The sequence below is a fragment of the Mastacembelus armatus genome, chromosome 5 (assembly GCF_900324485.2).
Source record: "Mastacembelus armatus chromosome 5, fMasArm1.2, whole genome shotgun sequence".
NCBI lineage: Eukaryota > Metazoa > Chordata > Actinopteri > Synbranchiformes > Mastacembelidae > Mastacembelus > Mastacembelus armatus.
Genome location: NC_046637.1, coordinates 18,945,847 through 18,957,888, shown reverse-complemented (window position 1 = coordinate 18,957,888; position 12,042 = coordinate 18,945,847). Strand labels below are relative to the sequence as shown.

Below are 12,042 nucleotides of genomic sequence, written 5' to 3'. Positions count from 1 at the left end.
TATATATATATATATATAAATAATATAAATTTGTTCCTTGTATGCTTTTAATAATCTGTACCTTCCAATTGACACAAGGATATTTAAAAAGTCTGATAAAAATACAATTTCATTTCAGTGGACAGTAATTTAGATCGACTAATTAGAGTTCCATTGCTGGAAACTACAACTTTCACAGACTGCTCTGTTCTTTATAGAGGTGGTGGGCAGGCAGAATTACTTCAACTCACCGGTAAAGACAAAAAGCTATAAGGGCTCTCTGTTGTAGGTTTGAGTGGGGGCAGCCTGGAGGCAGTAGAAGATGAGAACATGGAAATGAAACTGAACTCTCTGAGCCCCTTCTCAGAATGCACTTCCATCTCTTTTGTCATGAACTACAGAGCATCTTTAGCCTCTCCATCCCCCTGAGGTGTACAGAAAGGCTTTCTGTGTTAACAACCATAAGGTTTTAGAATGCTGTGTGTCTACATGGGCCCAACAAGTAAATGGGATAACTACACTGTGTGTGTGTGTGTGTGTGTGTGTGTGTGTGTGTGTGTGTGCGTGTGTGTGTGTGCGTGTGTGAGGGTGCGTGTGTGTGTGTGTGTGTGTGTGTGTGTGTGTGTATGTATGTATAAACTGACCTGGTCTGTGGCCTCACTTTGGACTTGCGTACATCCAGAGGTTGGTCATCTGTTTCACTGAATCCCACTTTGATATTTCTGTAATTATTTCTGTATTTGACTGGCACATATCACACTCATTCTTGTTCCATGTCTTAAAAACACACAAAGGTAACACCTAGAAACCAAACAAATGAACTTTTAATATAACTTTCTATATTAATCTATATTAATTTAGCTTATATACACACAATAAATCAATGTATCGAGGTAATTATTTTATAGACCCCAGAAGCACCCGTCTTAAAGGTTCAATGTGTAACATTAAAAGCTATCTATTAGCAGAAATAGAATATAGTATTCATAAATACAGTATGTTGTCAATAATGTGTAATCACCAGAAAATACCAACTGCATTTTTCTAATCTTAGAATTAGCCTTTTAAATCTACACAGGAAGAAGGTCTCCTTTCACTGAGGCAACCATGTTGTGCCACCATGTTTCTACAATAGCCCAGAAAGGACAAACCAAACACTGGCTCTAGGCAGAGAATTGTGTTTTGTTTTAAAGTTGACAGCCATGGTATGGTTTAACGTTTTTTCTAAGCAATCAAAAAAACTACAAAAAAAAAAAAAAAAAAAAAAAAGACCCAGGACATGCTAATCAAACACCTATAGTCATGAGGGGAATCTGTGATTGGAGCACTGTGTTTTTCAGAAGGCAAAGGTGGGTGGAGTTATGTGCATCCGCTACAGCAACAAAAAAAGAGACATCAATAAAGCCCAATTTGGTTTGAGACAAACAGCAGACATAGCAACAGTTACTGGGCATTTAGCCAGCATTCACTCAACTCAGCCATTAATCTTTTGTACATTAATTAAGCAAATTAATTTCCCAAAAACTAAGAAGAATTACTCAGATTGACAGGAGCACTATCTACTATTTTCTTCTTTGAAAACAAATAACGCAACTGTCTCTCAGAAAACCAATGTTGTTTTTTATTTATTATACCTCAGAAATACACTGCAATACTGAGAGGACTCCTTATTAATGTGCACAACAGATCATACAGAGTGTGATTTCTTACAACCTTACAGTGGTCTGTGAAGCACCCCTGCTGGATGTAAATTTGGCTATTCTGGTATCCTAGCTTATCACAGCGCCACATCAAACACATATTACGCGCAAACAACCTAGTGCACACCTGTAAAATAGCACTAAAGTGTCAAATGATTCAAATTGTACCATTTTTCTATAGGCCTACTACGCATAATTGTATAGGTACTTATGTTATTTTAAAACTCGCAGATTAGGAAGACACTTAATGGAAATACAGGATTAAAGCACAACCTCAATACAACCAAAGTAAGTACACCTGTGATTTCCGATTAAGGCTAACTGCATGAGCACAATAATAAGATAACCTGTGAAAACCACAGCTTTCTCAGTTTTGGCCTGGGTTGTGTTTAGGGCAGCGTGGCTCCACATGGTGAGGAACTGCCTGAAAGAGTGTGAAACAGTGGCCATCCTCAAAACACTGAACCATACGCAGTTTGCTGTTTACTCAACCTTGCATTGAAAAAGAGTCGGGTAAGTGCTTCTGATTTGGCACAAGGATTACCCGTGGAAATTGTTGTTTCAGTGGCTGATTAGACAATGTGAAGGACGCTGCATAAAGTCAATCTCTGTGGAAAGTGTCAAAGTAGAAAATCAGCGCCCACAAAAGTGTGAGATCACACTTTGCCAAAGAACATGAAAAGCCTAACAAATATTGGCAGCACATTCTAGGTCAGATGAAACCAAAATAAATGTGTCTGGATCACATGTTGTTCCACAACAACAGTGCATCACACATATCAGGATTACAAAATATGTCTGCCTTTACTTTTGATGACAAATTGGATCCTACTGGGTATGGATGAAACCTTAAACAAATCAGTGGAACGTTGTTCTGCTGCTCTTCATAGATTTTTTTTTTTTTCCATTCAGATTGTAATTGTGAGTGTACACAATCATTCATGGTGCCATCTAAAAATATCATCTCCCCTACACCTTTTGCCTCATAGTAACACACTCATCACCTAAACTGTGTAGCAGAGTAACATCACCTTTCTGATAGTGAGAGTAAATTATCTTCTGTCCTACAAAGAGCATCAATATAAAAAATGTTCTGTTATAAAAGAGAATGGAAAGGGTTTATTGTTAAGCCTAAAAATGTTAGATGTCAGCAGAATTATAGATTGTCTGGTATTGTTGATTTTGGGTACTTTCATAGTGTAAAATATCCATTGATCCATCTTTTGCTGCTTATCTGGACTTAGGTCATGCAAGGTACTGCAAGGTCCCTCACCCTAGCAACATTTTCCAGAAGAGATATATAAGAGTGTGGTGGTTTTACCTCAGGGTCTTCTACCAGTTGGACATGCCTGGAAAACCTCCAGCGGAAGGCAGCCAGGAGGAATCTTGATCAGATATCAGAAACCACCTCAACTGGCTCCTTTGAATGTGAAGTAGCAGAAGTTCTATTCCAAGCTCCCTCCAGACATCTAAGTTCCTTATCTCTGAGAGTCAACCCAGACTCCCTATAGGGGAAACTCTTTTCAGCTGCTTGTATTTGTGATTTCAATCTTTTGCTAACTATACAAAAGAGACTGATAGACACGTAAATCAAAAGCTCTGCCTCCTGACTCAGCTTTGTCTTTACCACAGTAGTGCAGTACGTCTCCATTTCTGCTGGCATCAATCCATCTGTCAATCTCATGCTCCATTTTACTCTCACTAATGAATAAACAGTCTGCATCCTGGTCTTCAAGTTAAATTCAAACTCTGTCACTACATTTCTGCTTAAGAACTGGAATCTGCATTATGGACACATTTTGGAAGGAAGCACCGGAAAAATCACTGGGGTTTTAAAAGACAGATACGGTGGTTTGATGGTACAGCTGAACTCTAGTGACATCTAGTGGCCATAACCATGCATAACATTTGGCCCACAACTTTGTGCCAATTTGAAAATTGTTTGATTAATTAAACCAACTGCAACAAAAGCCAGTGAAGCCTTCATTAAGTGCTTTCGCAAAGAATATGTTCCGAAGTCTATCTATCATAGATCTATCTGTCTATGAAACCTGTTAACACAAACCAGTTAACCAGACTTCAAGTGTGTCTAACTGACATAAAGGCCTGGATGACCAGTAACTTTCTACTTTTAAATTCAGAGAAAACAGAAGTTACTGTATTTGGGCCTAAAAACTTCAGAAATAACTTTTCTAAAATTATAGCTACTTTAGATGGCATAGCCCTGGCCTCCAGCACTACTGTGAAAAACCTTGGAGTTATTTTTGACCAGGACATGTCCTTTAACTCACACATAAAACAAATCTCTAGAACTGCATTCTTTCACCTGCACAACATTGCCAAAATTAGGAACATCCTGTCTCAAAATGATGCAGAAAAACTAGTCCATGCATTTGTTTCCTCAAGGCTAGATTACTGTAACTCATTATCTGGGTGTCCCAATATCTTCATAAAAAGCCTTCAGTTAATCCAGAATGCTGCAGCCAGAGTCCTGACAGGAACTAGCAAGAGAGATCATATTTCTCCTATATTAGCTTCTCTTCATTGGCTCCCTGTAAAATACAGAATAGAATTTAAAATCCTTCTTCTCACATACAAATCCCTTCATGATCAAGCTCCTTCATACCTTAAAGACCTCATAGTACCATATTATCCCAATAGACCACTTCGCTCTCAGAGTGCAGGTCTACTTGTGGTTCACAGAGTTTCCAAAGGTAGAATGGGAGGCAGAGCCTTTAGCTATCAGCTCCTCTCCTGTGGAACCAGCTCTCAGTCTGGGTTCAGGAGGCAGACACTCTCTGTACTTTTAAGGCTAGACTTAAAACCTTCCTTTCTGACAAAGTGTATAGTTAAGGCTGGCTTCAGGTAACCCTGCACCATCCCTTAGTTATGCTGCTATAGGCCTAGACTGCCTGAGGACCATTGGTGCACTGGGCTCCCCTACCCTAACCCTCCCTTCCCTTCCCCTCTGTTCCTCTCCTCCCTCCCTCACATGTATATTCCACCATTGAATGTCACTAACCTTGTGCTCTCTCTCTCCCCTAGTTTGTGCTCTCTCCTCCTCTATCTGTTCTCTCTCTCTACCTTCTGCAGGTGTCCCTGGTCCTGGAGCTGTATATCACTGATGTGCAGTTACTGGTCCCACCAACCTGCAGTGTCTATTTGTTGTTTATTGTTGCTGTTCTTTTCTCTCTCCTCTATCCTTGAGATGATTTGTATTGTGATTAGGCGCTATACAAATAAAATTGAATTGAATTGAAAGCACATCACTGTTTTGAATGAATTTGTGTGTGCCCCACTAGAAACAGAACGTTAAGAGAACTTGATGAGATATTCATTTATTATCACAAAGTGAATATATTTAAATAATACAGGTTTCAATTTTTGCATCAGGTTTTGATGAGGAAGAAGAATGTGTGGAATAAAGAGATAGTGCCTCTTACAGACGTGTAATGCTAAATTGTTGGAATACGCTTAACTGGTTATTAAGATAATCAAATAAACTTTGGTTTTGAAAATTAAATAACTTAATACAACTTTTGAAATTCTAAGTGGCTTGGACTGAAACACTTAAAGGAAACATTCAGCAAGCGAAATGTTTTAAAGTGGAAAAAGTTTCTGTGGAGAGGGACTGTGGACTACCTGCTTCAAATGCAAGTGCATGAGCAAAAGAAGATAGATGAATGTCTTATTATCAATCAGCACTGATAATCCTTTACAAAGGTCAAAGGTCATAATATCAGACAATCTGTAAATCAGTAAAAAGCTAACATTTTCTAAGTTAAAATTTAGTTTTGACAATAAAACATTTCCATTTTCTTTTATGAATACAAGATTTATATATAGATGCTCTTTGTAAAACGTAAGAGTATTTACAAAAACATATTGCCCTGCATGAGGAACCTTAAAATGAACTGACAGAAAAACATAATAATGACAACAAATATAGTTTATGAACCATTCCACTCAGGAACACACAAGCAGTCAATGTGCTGTCCAAAGGAGGGAGAGTTTGTGTGCTATGGTGGCAAACATAGAAGGAGGAAAGGATAGTGTGACCTGTCATTCTCAATATGAGAAAGATAATGTGTGATTAACACATCGTGTTTAGCTCCTTTTCCATAATCACATCTAATATTTGCTACTGTTATGTTTTGCTAAGGAGTTATGCTGTGTCTTTCAAATCTGATTAAGGCACTGACTTTGAGAACATTGTTTTCTTTTTTAAATAACACTTTACTGGAAATCCATACAAGGAACTAGAAAGTGGACTTACCAGCAACACTACAGCAGCAACCAAAGATGCAAACACAAAAACCTGTTCCAAACTATGTCAAGCTTTCAAAACTACAGTTATCACACAGTCGCTTTATGCCAGCAATAGATAAGCAATGTTGGTGTTTTGTGATTTAGAAAAATTTTGCATGAGTAGATCAGTGAAGAATTCATCGAGCCACATGTTAGTTTGCTTATTGTTTTTATCAGTTTGGAACCAATTCCACTTCCTGATTAGGTAAGTAAATTACAGGCCATGTGACTCTATTCCTCTTTCACTCTGTCTTGTTGGCAGTCAGACAACACATCAGGACAGACGTGTTCAACCAACAAACTGCTGCTTCAGGTAAGAGTGTTTGTGTATTCACTGTATATCATTATATTAATTTGTTGAGGACTATATGTGGACATGCAGGAGCTAATCTTAGTAATGTAGATAATTAAATGAACAATAAAGAACTGCAAGCTATTATTTAGTGTTTTCACTGACTGCTTTGTTGTGCCCTGTTTTCAGAAGGAAACAATTAATATGCACTGAGACATTAGTATCAAGATATTATATTAAGAGAAATCTACTATTATGTGAATTGTGCCAGTGGTGGCGGTGTTCTGGTTGGACATTTAGATTAGATATGACTACTTTGGATGTCATTTGGATAAGAGAAGTTCCAATGTCTTGTATGACACACGTTGATTGCTTTTGATTTTAATTTAAACAACTCTTGCACAATTTTAAAGAGCACATTGGGTCCTACTGCATTTCTGATCCACACAGATACTTCTTTGCGATTAATGTCTTAGAGTTTCAGTTCGGACTATCTACAAGTGAATCTGTCAAACTAATTCAGAGACTGTATTTGTCATTCATGCAAAACAAACATACTAATGTTCAAGAAACACCAACAGTAAAAAAAACACAAGATTGAACCAGTTACATTTGCTTCATTCTTGAACAACTTATGGAGTTTTTGATCATGGTTGAATGAGCATGTGACAGCTGAGACATTGAAATATTGCAGCTGTGTCTTGATTTGAATTTCCCACTGAGCACATTTTACATCTGTACAGTTTAGACCATTTCTGGAGTGATTCAAATATCCATATTCTCTAATGGAGAGAAATGGCAGACTGGGCTGTTAATTTTCCCCTAATTCAATAAAACTCCAGCAACTTATGAGTGGTCATGTGGTTTCATCTGCAGTACTGACAGTCAGCTCTTTCACAGGCCTCGACTAAAGCAGGATCCAACCTAAACTACGTACATTTCCAAGTACTGTTCAAAGTACAGTTTTGAGGTACTGGTTTTGTTGTATATGCCTTTATACTTTTACTCCACAACATCTCAGTTGGAAAAATTGGACATTTTACTGCATTACATATATTTTAACATGAGAAACCCATAAAACAACACACTGCTGATTACACCAACAGCTGTGAAAAATATTATTTATGTACATTATATTAAATACTATATACAGGTTCTTGGATGTAGTGAAGGAGGACATGAGGATAGTTGGTGTGGGTGTGGAGGATACAGAGGATAGGGTTAAATGGAGGCAGATGATTTGCTATGGAGACCCCTGAAGGGAGCAGCCGAAAGGAAAAGAAGAAGATATTAAATACTACATACAGTGTAAAGCCTGGTTTAGCTTACTCATGGAGAGAAGTAAATGTCAAGAATAAAGAACCACTAATTGGTATGACTGAAACAAGAACTACAAAATAGGAAGTTTATTGCTTCCCAAGCATTTCTCACACCACAGCAAAAATGTCAGCCAAACAAAGGTCACAAAATTGAGAAATTTAATAACACTCTTGTCCTTTTTACCTCACAACATGTCAGGATGTCCTGGATCTGTTGGTTCGTTCTGGCAGCAGTCATCCCTGTAACCTTAGGCACCAATCCTGGTGTAAAAGTCAAGCTAACAGAAAAGGGCCTTGAATATGGTAAGGGTCACAACAGAAAGTCAAAAGCACCAACCTCTCCAGAGTTTCATCATGAAATTTTCTTGCCATTTGCTAGGCAGACAACTGGGCATTGCTTTGATCCAGCAGAAACTCAAAACCATCAAAGTCCCAGACTTCTCAGGGACCGAGAAGGTGTCTCCCATTGGCAAGGTGCAATACAGCTTGTCAAAGTAAGGCAACACAAAACCCTCAATTATAGTCAAAAGAATTAAGGTGGCACCTTTTAAGTGTTTTCCTAAATAAACATGTTGTTTTTTTCAGTATGCAAATAGTAGATGTGGGATTACCAAAGTCAGCAGTGGACCTGGTGCCAGGGACGGGTGTCAGACTGTCTATTGGTAGCGCCTCTATCAGTCTGCATGGAAACTGGAGGGTCAAGTACCTCAAAATAATGTGAGTGGGAAAAGATCTCTTTTGTACTGTACTGTGTATTTCTGCTGCAGCAGTGACTCATTTCTCTTAACAGAAAGGACAGTGGCTCTTTTGATTTGAATGTGAACGGACTCACTATCAGTGCAACTATTGCCATCAAGAGCGATGAGACAGGCCGACCCGCAGTCAGTACTGTCAACTGCGCAGCCACTGTTGGCAGTGCGAAAATCAAATTCCATGGTGGAGCTAGGTAAAATAAATCCTGCTGCATCTTACGTTTGAAAATAAGAACTTCCGGTTTTACTCGTCATGGCTGATGTACTGCATGCTCTCCTAATGCCTATGTGTTTGCTGTTCATTCCAGCTGGCTATACAATCTCTTCACAAGCTTCATTGATAAGGCTTTGCGTAATGCGCTACAAAAACAGGTGAGAGGAAACCAGTTTTGCAAACACTGTATTTAATGACAGCCTATATTCACAAAACACCTTTTATATCACTAGGTATCACTGCAATATACAGGTCAAAGTTTGTAGGTGTTTCCTTTGTTGTCAAACTTCCTCAGAGAAAACTGGAACTGGGGAATTCCTATGCTGAGAGCATGGGTGGGGTTGATCATGTTTCATGAATGAATATGGGCAAGTGACATATTAAAGGAAAACCCTGAATAAATGGGTGCAGAAATATACCAACTCCAGATGCTACTTCACAGGTGGCAAGAGGAAAAGATTTAAGTGACTTTGACACAGGGTTCATTGTTGGGACATGGATGGTGGGAGCTTCAGTCACCAAGACTCTGTATTTAGATCTTTAGGTAAGATCCGTAAATAGGGATGGAAGTTGTTGCTGACAGCGCAGGTTTGATGTCAGTGAAGCTTGTGTGTTAGTGGAGAAACAAAAGAGCAACTTCTGTCAATGCAGGATGTGATCAGGCTGTGTCAGCAAGAACAGTCCATTGACAATTTCAGAGAAAGCGATATTACAGTGCTGCATAGCAACTGCATAGGGTGGTCACTGAAGAGTATGAAATTGAGCAGTATGAAAAGCATGTGAATAATGTGCTATGGCCTCCACAGTCAGCTGATCTCAGTCCAGATAAACAGCTATGAGAGACTTTGGAGCAACATGTCAGTGTGCTGCACCACCATCAAAACACCAGATCATGGAATATCATTTGGAAGAATTTTGTTCAACCCTGCAGTAGATTTCAGAGACATAGAAAACTGATGTCAAGGCACATTGAAACACACCTTTCTATGATAGCTTTTCCTTTGTCTCCCATCTTTTTGCAGTACAAGCACCAATAAATTAAGTCAGTCAGAAGATGTGAGAACCACTGGTTTAATCTACAGCAATTACATGTTTTATAAGATTATCATATGTTTCTTAACATGATATAAAATAAAATCTTAATCTGAAAAGTAAGCAGTAACTAAAGTTGTCAGATTCTGAATTGCTCTCTATCCATTTTGGAAGCCTTTAAGTACTGCTTTCTCCAGTCAGAAATCACCGTGTGAGTCTTCTAACACTGCCACTCTGTTCTGTACTGTTGCAGATCTGCCCTTTGGTGACTGACGCAATATCTGATTTGAATCCTCAGCTGAAAACTCTCAATGGTAAAAGCTCCTGTTTTCATCAGTCACTTAGATGTAATCACTGATGCTGAATATTTATATCACTTTCTACCTTACTGCAGTTTTAGCCCAAGTGGATCAGTATGCTGAGATTGAATATTCAATGGTGTCGTCGCCCACAGTTTCACAGTCTTCGATAGACTTGGGCTTGAAGGTAAAAAAATCTGATCAGTCACTGCACATTTTTGAATCTGAATTGTCCAGTTGGTTAGTAAGAAACACATAACTGCATATTTGTTGCCTCTGTTGCCTTTTATTCTGCCTTTTAGGGTGAATTTTACAACATCGGGAAACATCAGGAGCCCCCGTTCTCCCCTACAGCCTTTACTCTGCCACCTCAGACCAACAACATGCTGTCCCTCGGTATGTCTGCCTTCACTGCCAATTCTGCCGCTTTTGTCTACAACAAAGCTGGTGTCCTCAGTCTGTACATCACTGATGACATGGTGAGCCTCTTCCTCCTGATTCATAAATGTATGCACCTTCTTGATGTCACACTGATCTACATCATCATTTCCACTCTGCGACAACAGATCCCTCAAAGCTCTCCCATCCGACTCAACACCAAAACATTTGGCGCTTTCATCCCACAGGTGACAACACATTCCCCTAATTTTCTCTGAGCAGTAACCTCCCTTGGCAGAGTGTCAGCTATATGTCACTGTGTATTTTCAGATTGCCAAGCTCTTCCCAGGTCTGATGATGAAACTGCTGGTGAAGACGGTGACAACCCCTGTCGTCACTTTTGAACCCAACAACGCAACCGTTCAGGCCACTGGCACAGTGACAGCCTATGCTATCCAACCTAATGCTACACTTTCCCCTCTCTTTGTCCTCAATTTGGTAGGTCATAAAGCCGGCATAATGAAAAGCTATTCAGTGGTTTAAAAAAAAAAAAAAAAAAACATTAAAACTTCAGCACTATTGCCTTTACAGGACACCAGTGTCAGCGCCCAAGTGTTTGTTAGTGAAATGAGGTTGGCTGGAGCTGTCACCCTCAACAAGTGAGTTATTAAAAAAGTCTAAGAACTTGGGGCCAAAGGTCCTTGTAATGAACATCACAGTCTAATTTTGCCTCATTTGCACAGGATGGATCTGACCCTGGGGACAAGTTACGTGGGAGAGTTTCAGGTGAGAAGTGCGTTCTAACACAACACTGTATGTACCATCAGTACCAACTTAACAAACTAACCCTAACCTACAGGTCAGATCCCTCGACAACATCCTCCAAATGGTCCTTAAAGTGGTGGTGATACCCAAACTGAATGGTGAGTTTTTGTACTTTCAGGTTGTATTTGATGGGAACTACGTGTGATGTCATGTCATGTCATGTACTCTTGCTGCTGCATGCTACTCAAATCCGAGGGTAGAGGCCATAGATAATACAGTTTTAGGTCTTAAATCTAAAAATCAGACATTAACAAAAAAAAATGTATGACATTTAATTACAATTTATTTTTAAAAATTGCTGCTGCTCATATTACTCTACTGTTTGCCATATCAGATTGTTGTGGTTGGTTTATCCACATTAATTTTGTTTCATAGTTCAACTTGCAAAGGGCTACCCTCTTCCTAAAATTGGAAAAATGAAGCTTGTGAACACGGAGCTTCAAGTCCTGAAGGTCAGACATGACATTTTCTATGAAACTGCATGTTTTTTTTTTTATCTAGAATAATTTATCATATCACAGGAAATATTCACCAAGACTCAATGTATTTTCTAGGACTACATGCTGATTGGGACAGATGTTCAGTTCACAAGCTGAACTGCATTCCTGAACATTCTGAGGATTTATTTCTGAGGCATGACACCCTAAAGCCGCAAAAACAGCATGAGTACAACTTATTACACACCTGAAATATGGAGATCTCCAGTTTTCATCTAGATAACACTTATATTATTATTACACTTATTATATACTTATGTATTTTTCTTGTATCTTAAATGGGACCTCAGTCCAAGTTTTCTATATATAAAATGTATATGTATTACTGCAGTCCTGTCTTCACAGGGGATATTCTGCAGTATGGGATTTGTTGTCACCACAGTCATCTTCTCTGAAATAACATGCTCCCTCAAAGCAAATCAGAAACATTTCGGCTGCTGACTTTAG

At 38.9% G+C, this 12,042-nt stretch overlaps 1 protein-coding gene across 2 annotated transcripts; it reads left to right on the top strand.

Annotated features, from left to right (window-relative positions):
• The first annotated feature begins 6,231 nt into the window (after nucleotides 1-6,231).
• Nucleotides 6,232-11,822, top strand: LOC113130440 (bactericidal permeability-increasing protein-like). Of its 2 annotated transcripts, XM_026307087.1 has the most exons (17): nucleotides 6,232-6,300; nucleotides 7,180-7,249; nucleotides 7,798-7,901; nucleotides 7,978-8,092; nucleotides 8,184-8,315; nucleotides 8,389-8,544; nucleotides 8,659-8,722; nucleotides 9,850-9,910; nucleotides 9,991-10,082; nucleotides 10,198-10,374; nucleotides 10,462-10,521; nucleotides 10,604-10,771; nucleotides 10,865-10,932; nucleotides 11,017-11,059; nucleotides 11,133-11,196; nucleotides 11,474-11,550; nucleotides 11,653-11,822. In XM_026307087.1, the coding sequence occupies exons 3-17, from the start codon at nucleotides 7,799-7,801 to the stop codon at nucleotides 11,692-11,694; spliced, it is 1,422 nt and encodes a 473-aa protein (XP_026162872.1). In that variant the 5' UTR covers nucleotides 6,232-6,300; nucleotides 7,180-7,249; nucleotide 7,798; the 3' UTR covers nucleotides 11,695-11,822. The 2 variants fall into 2 exon arrangements, with proteins under 2 accessions (XP_026162872.1, XP_026162871.1); XM_026307086.1 differs by lacking the exon at nucleotides 7,180-7,249 and having other exon boundaries at nucleotides 6,242-6,300.
• Nucleotides 11,823-12,042: the final 220 nt, after the last annotated feature.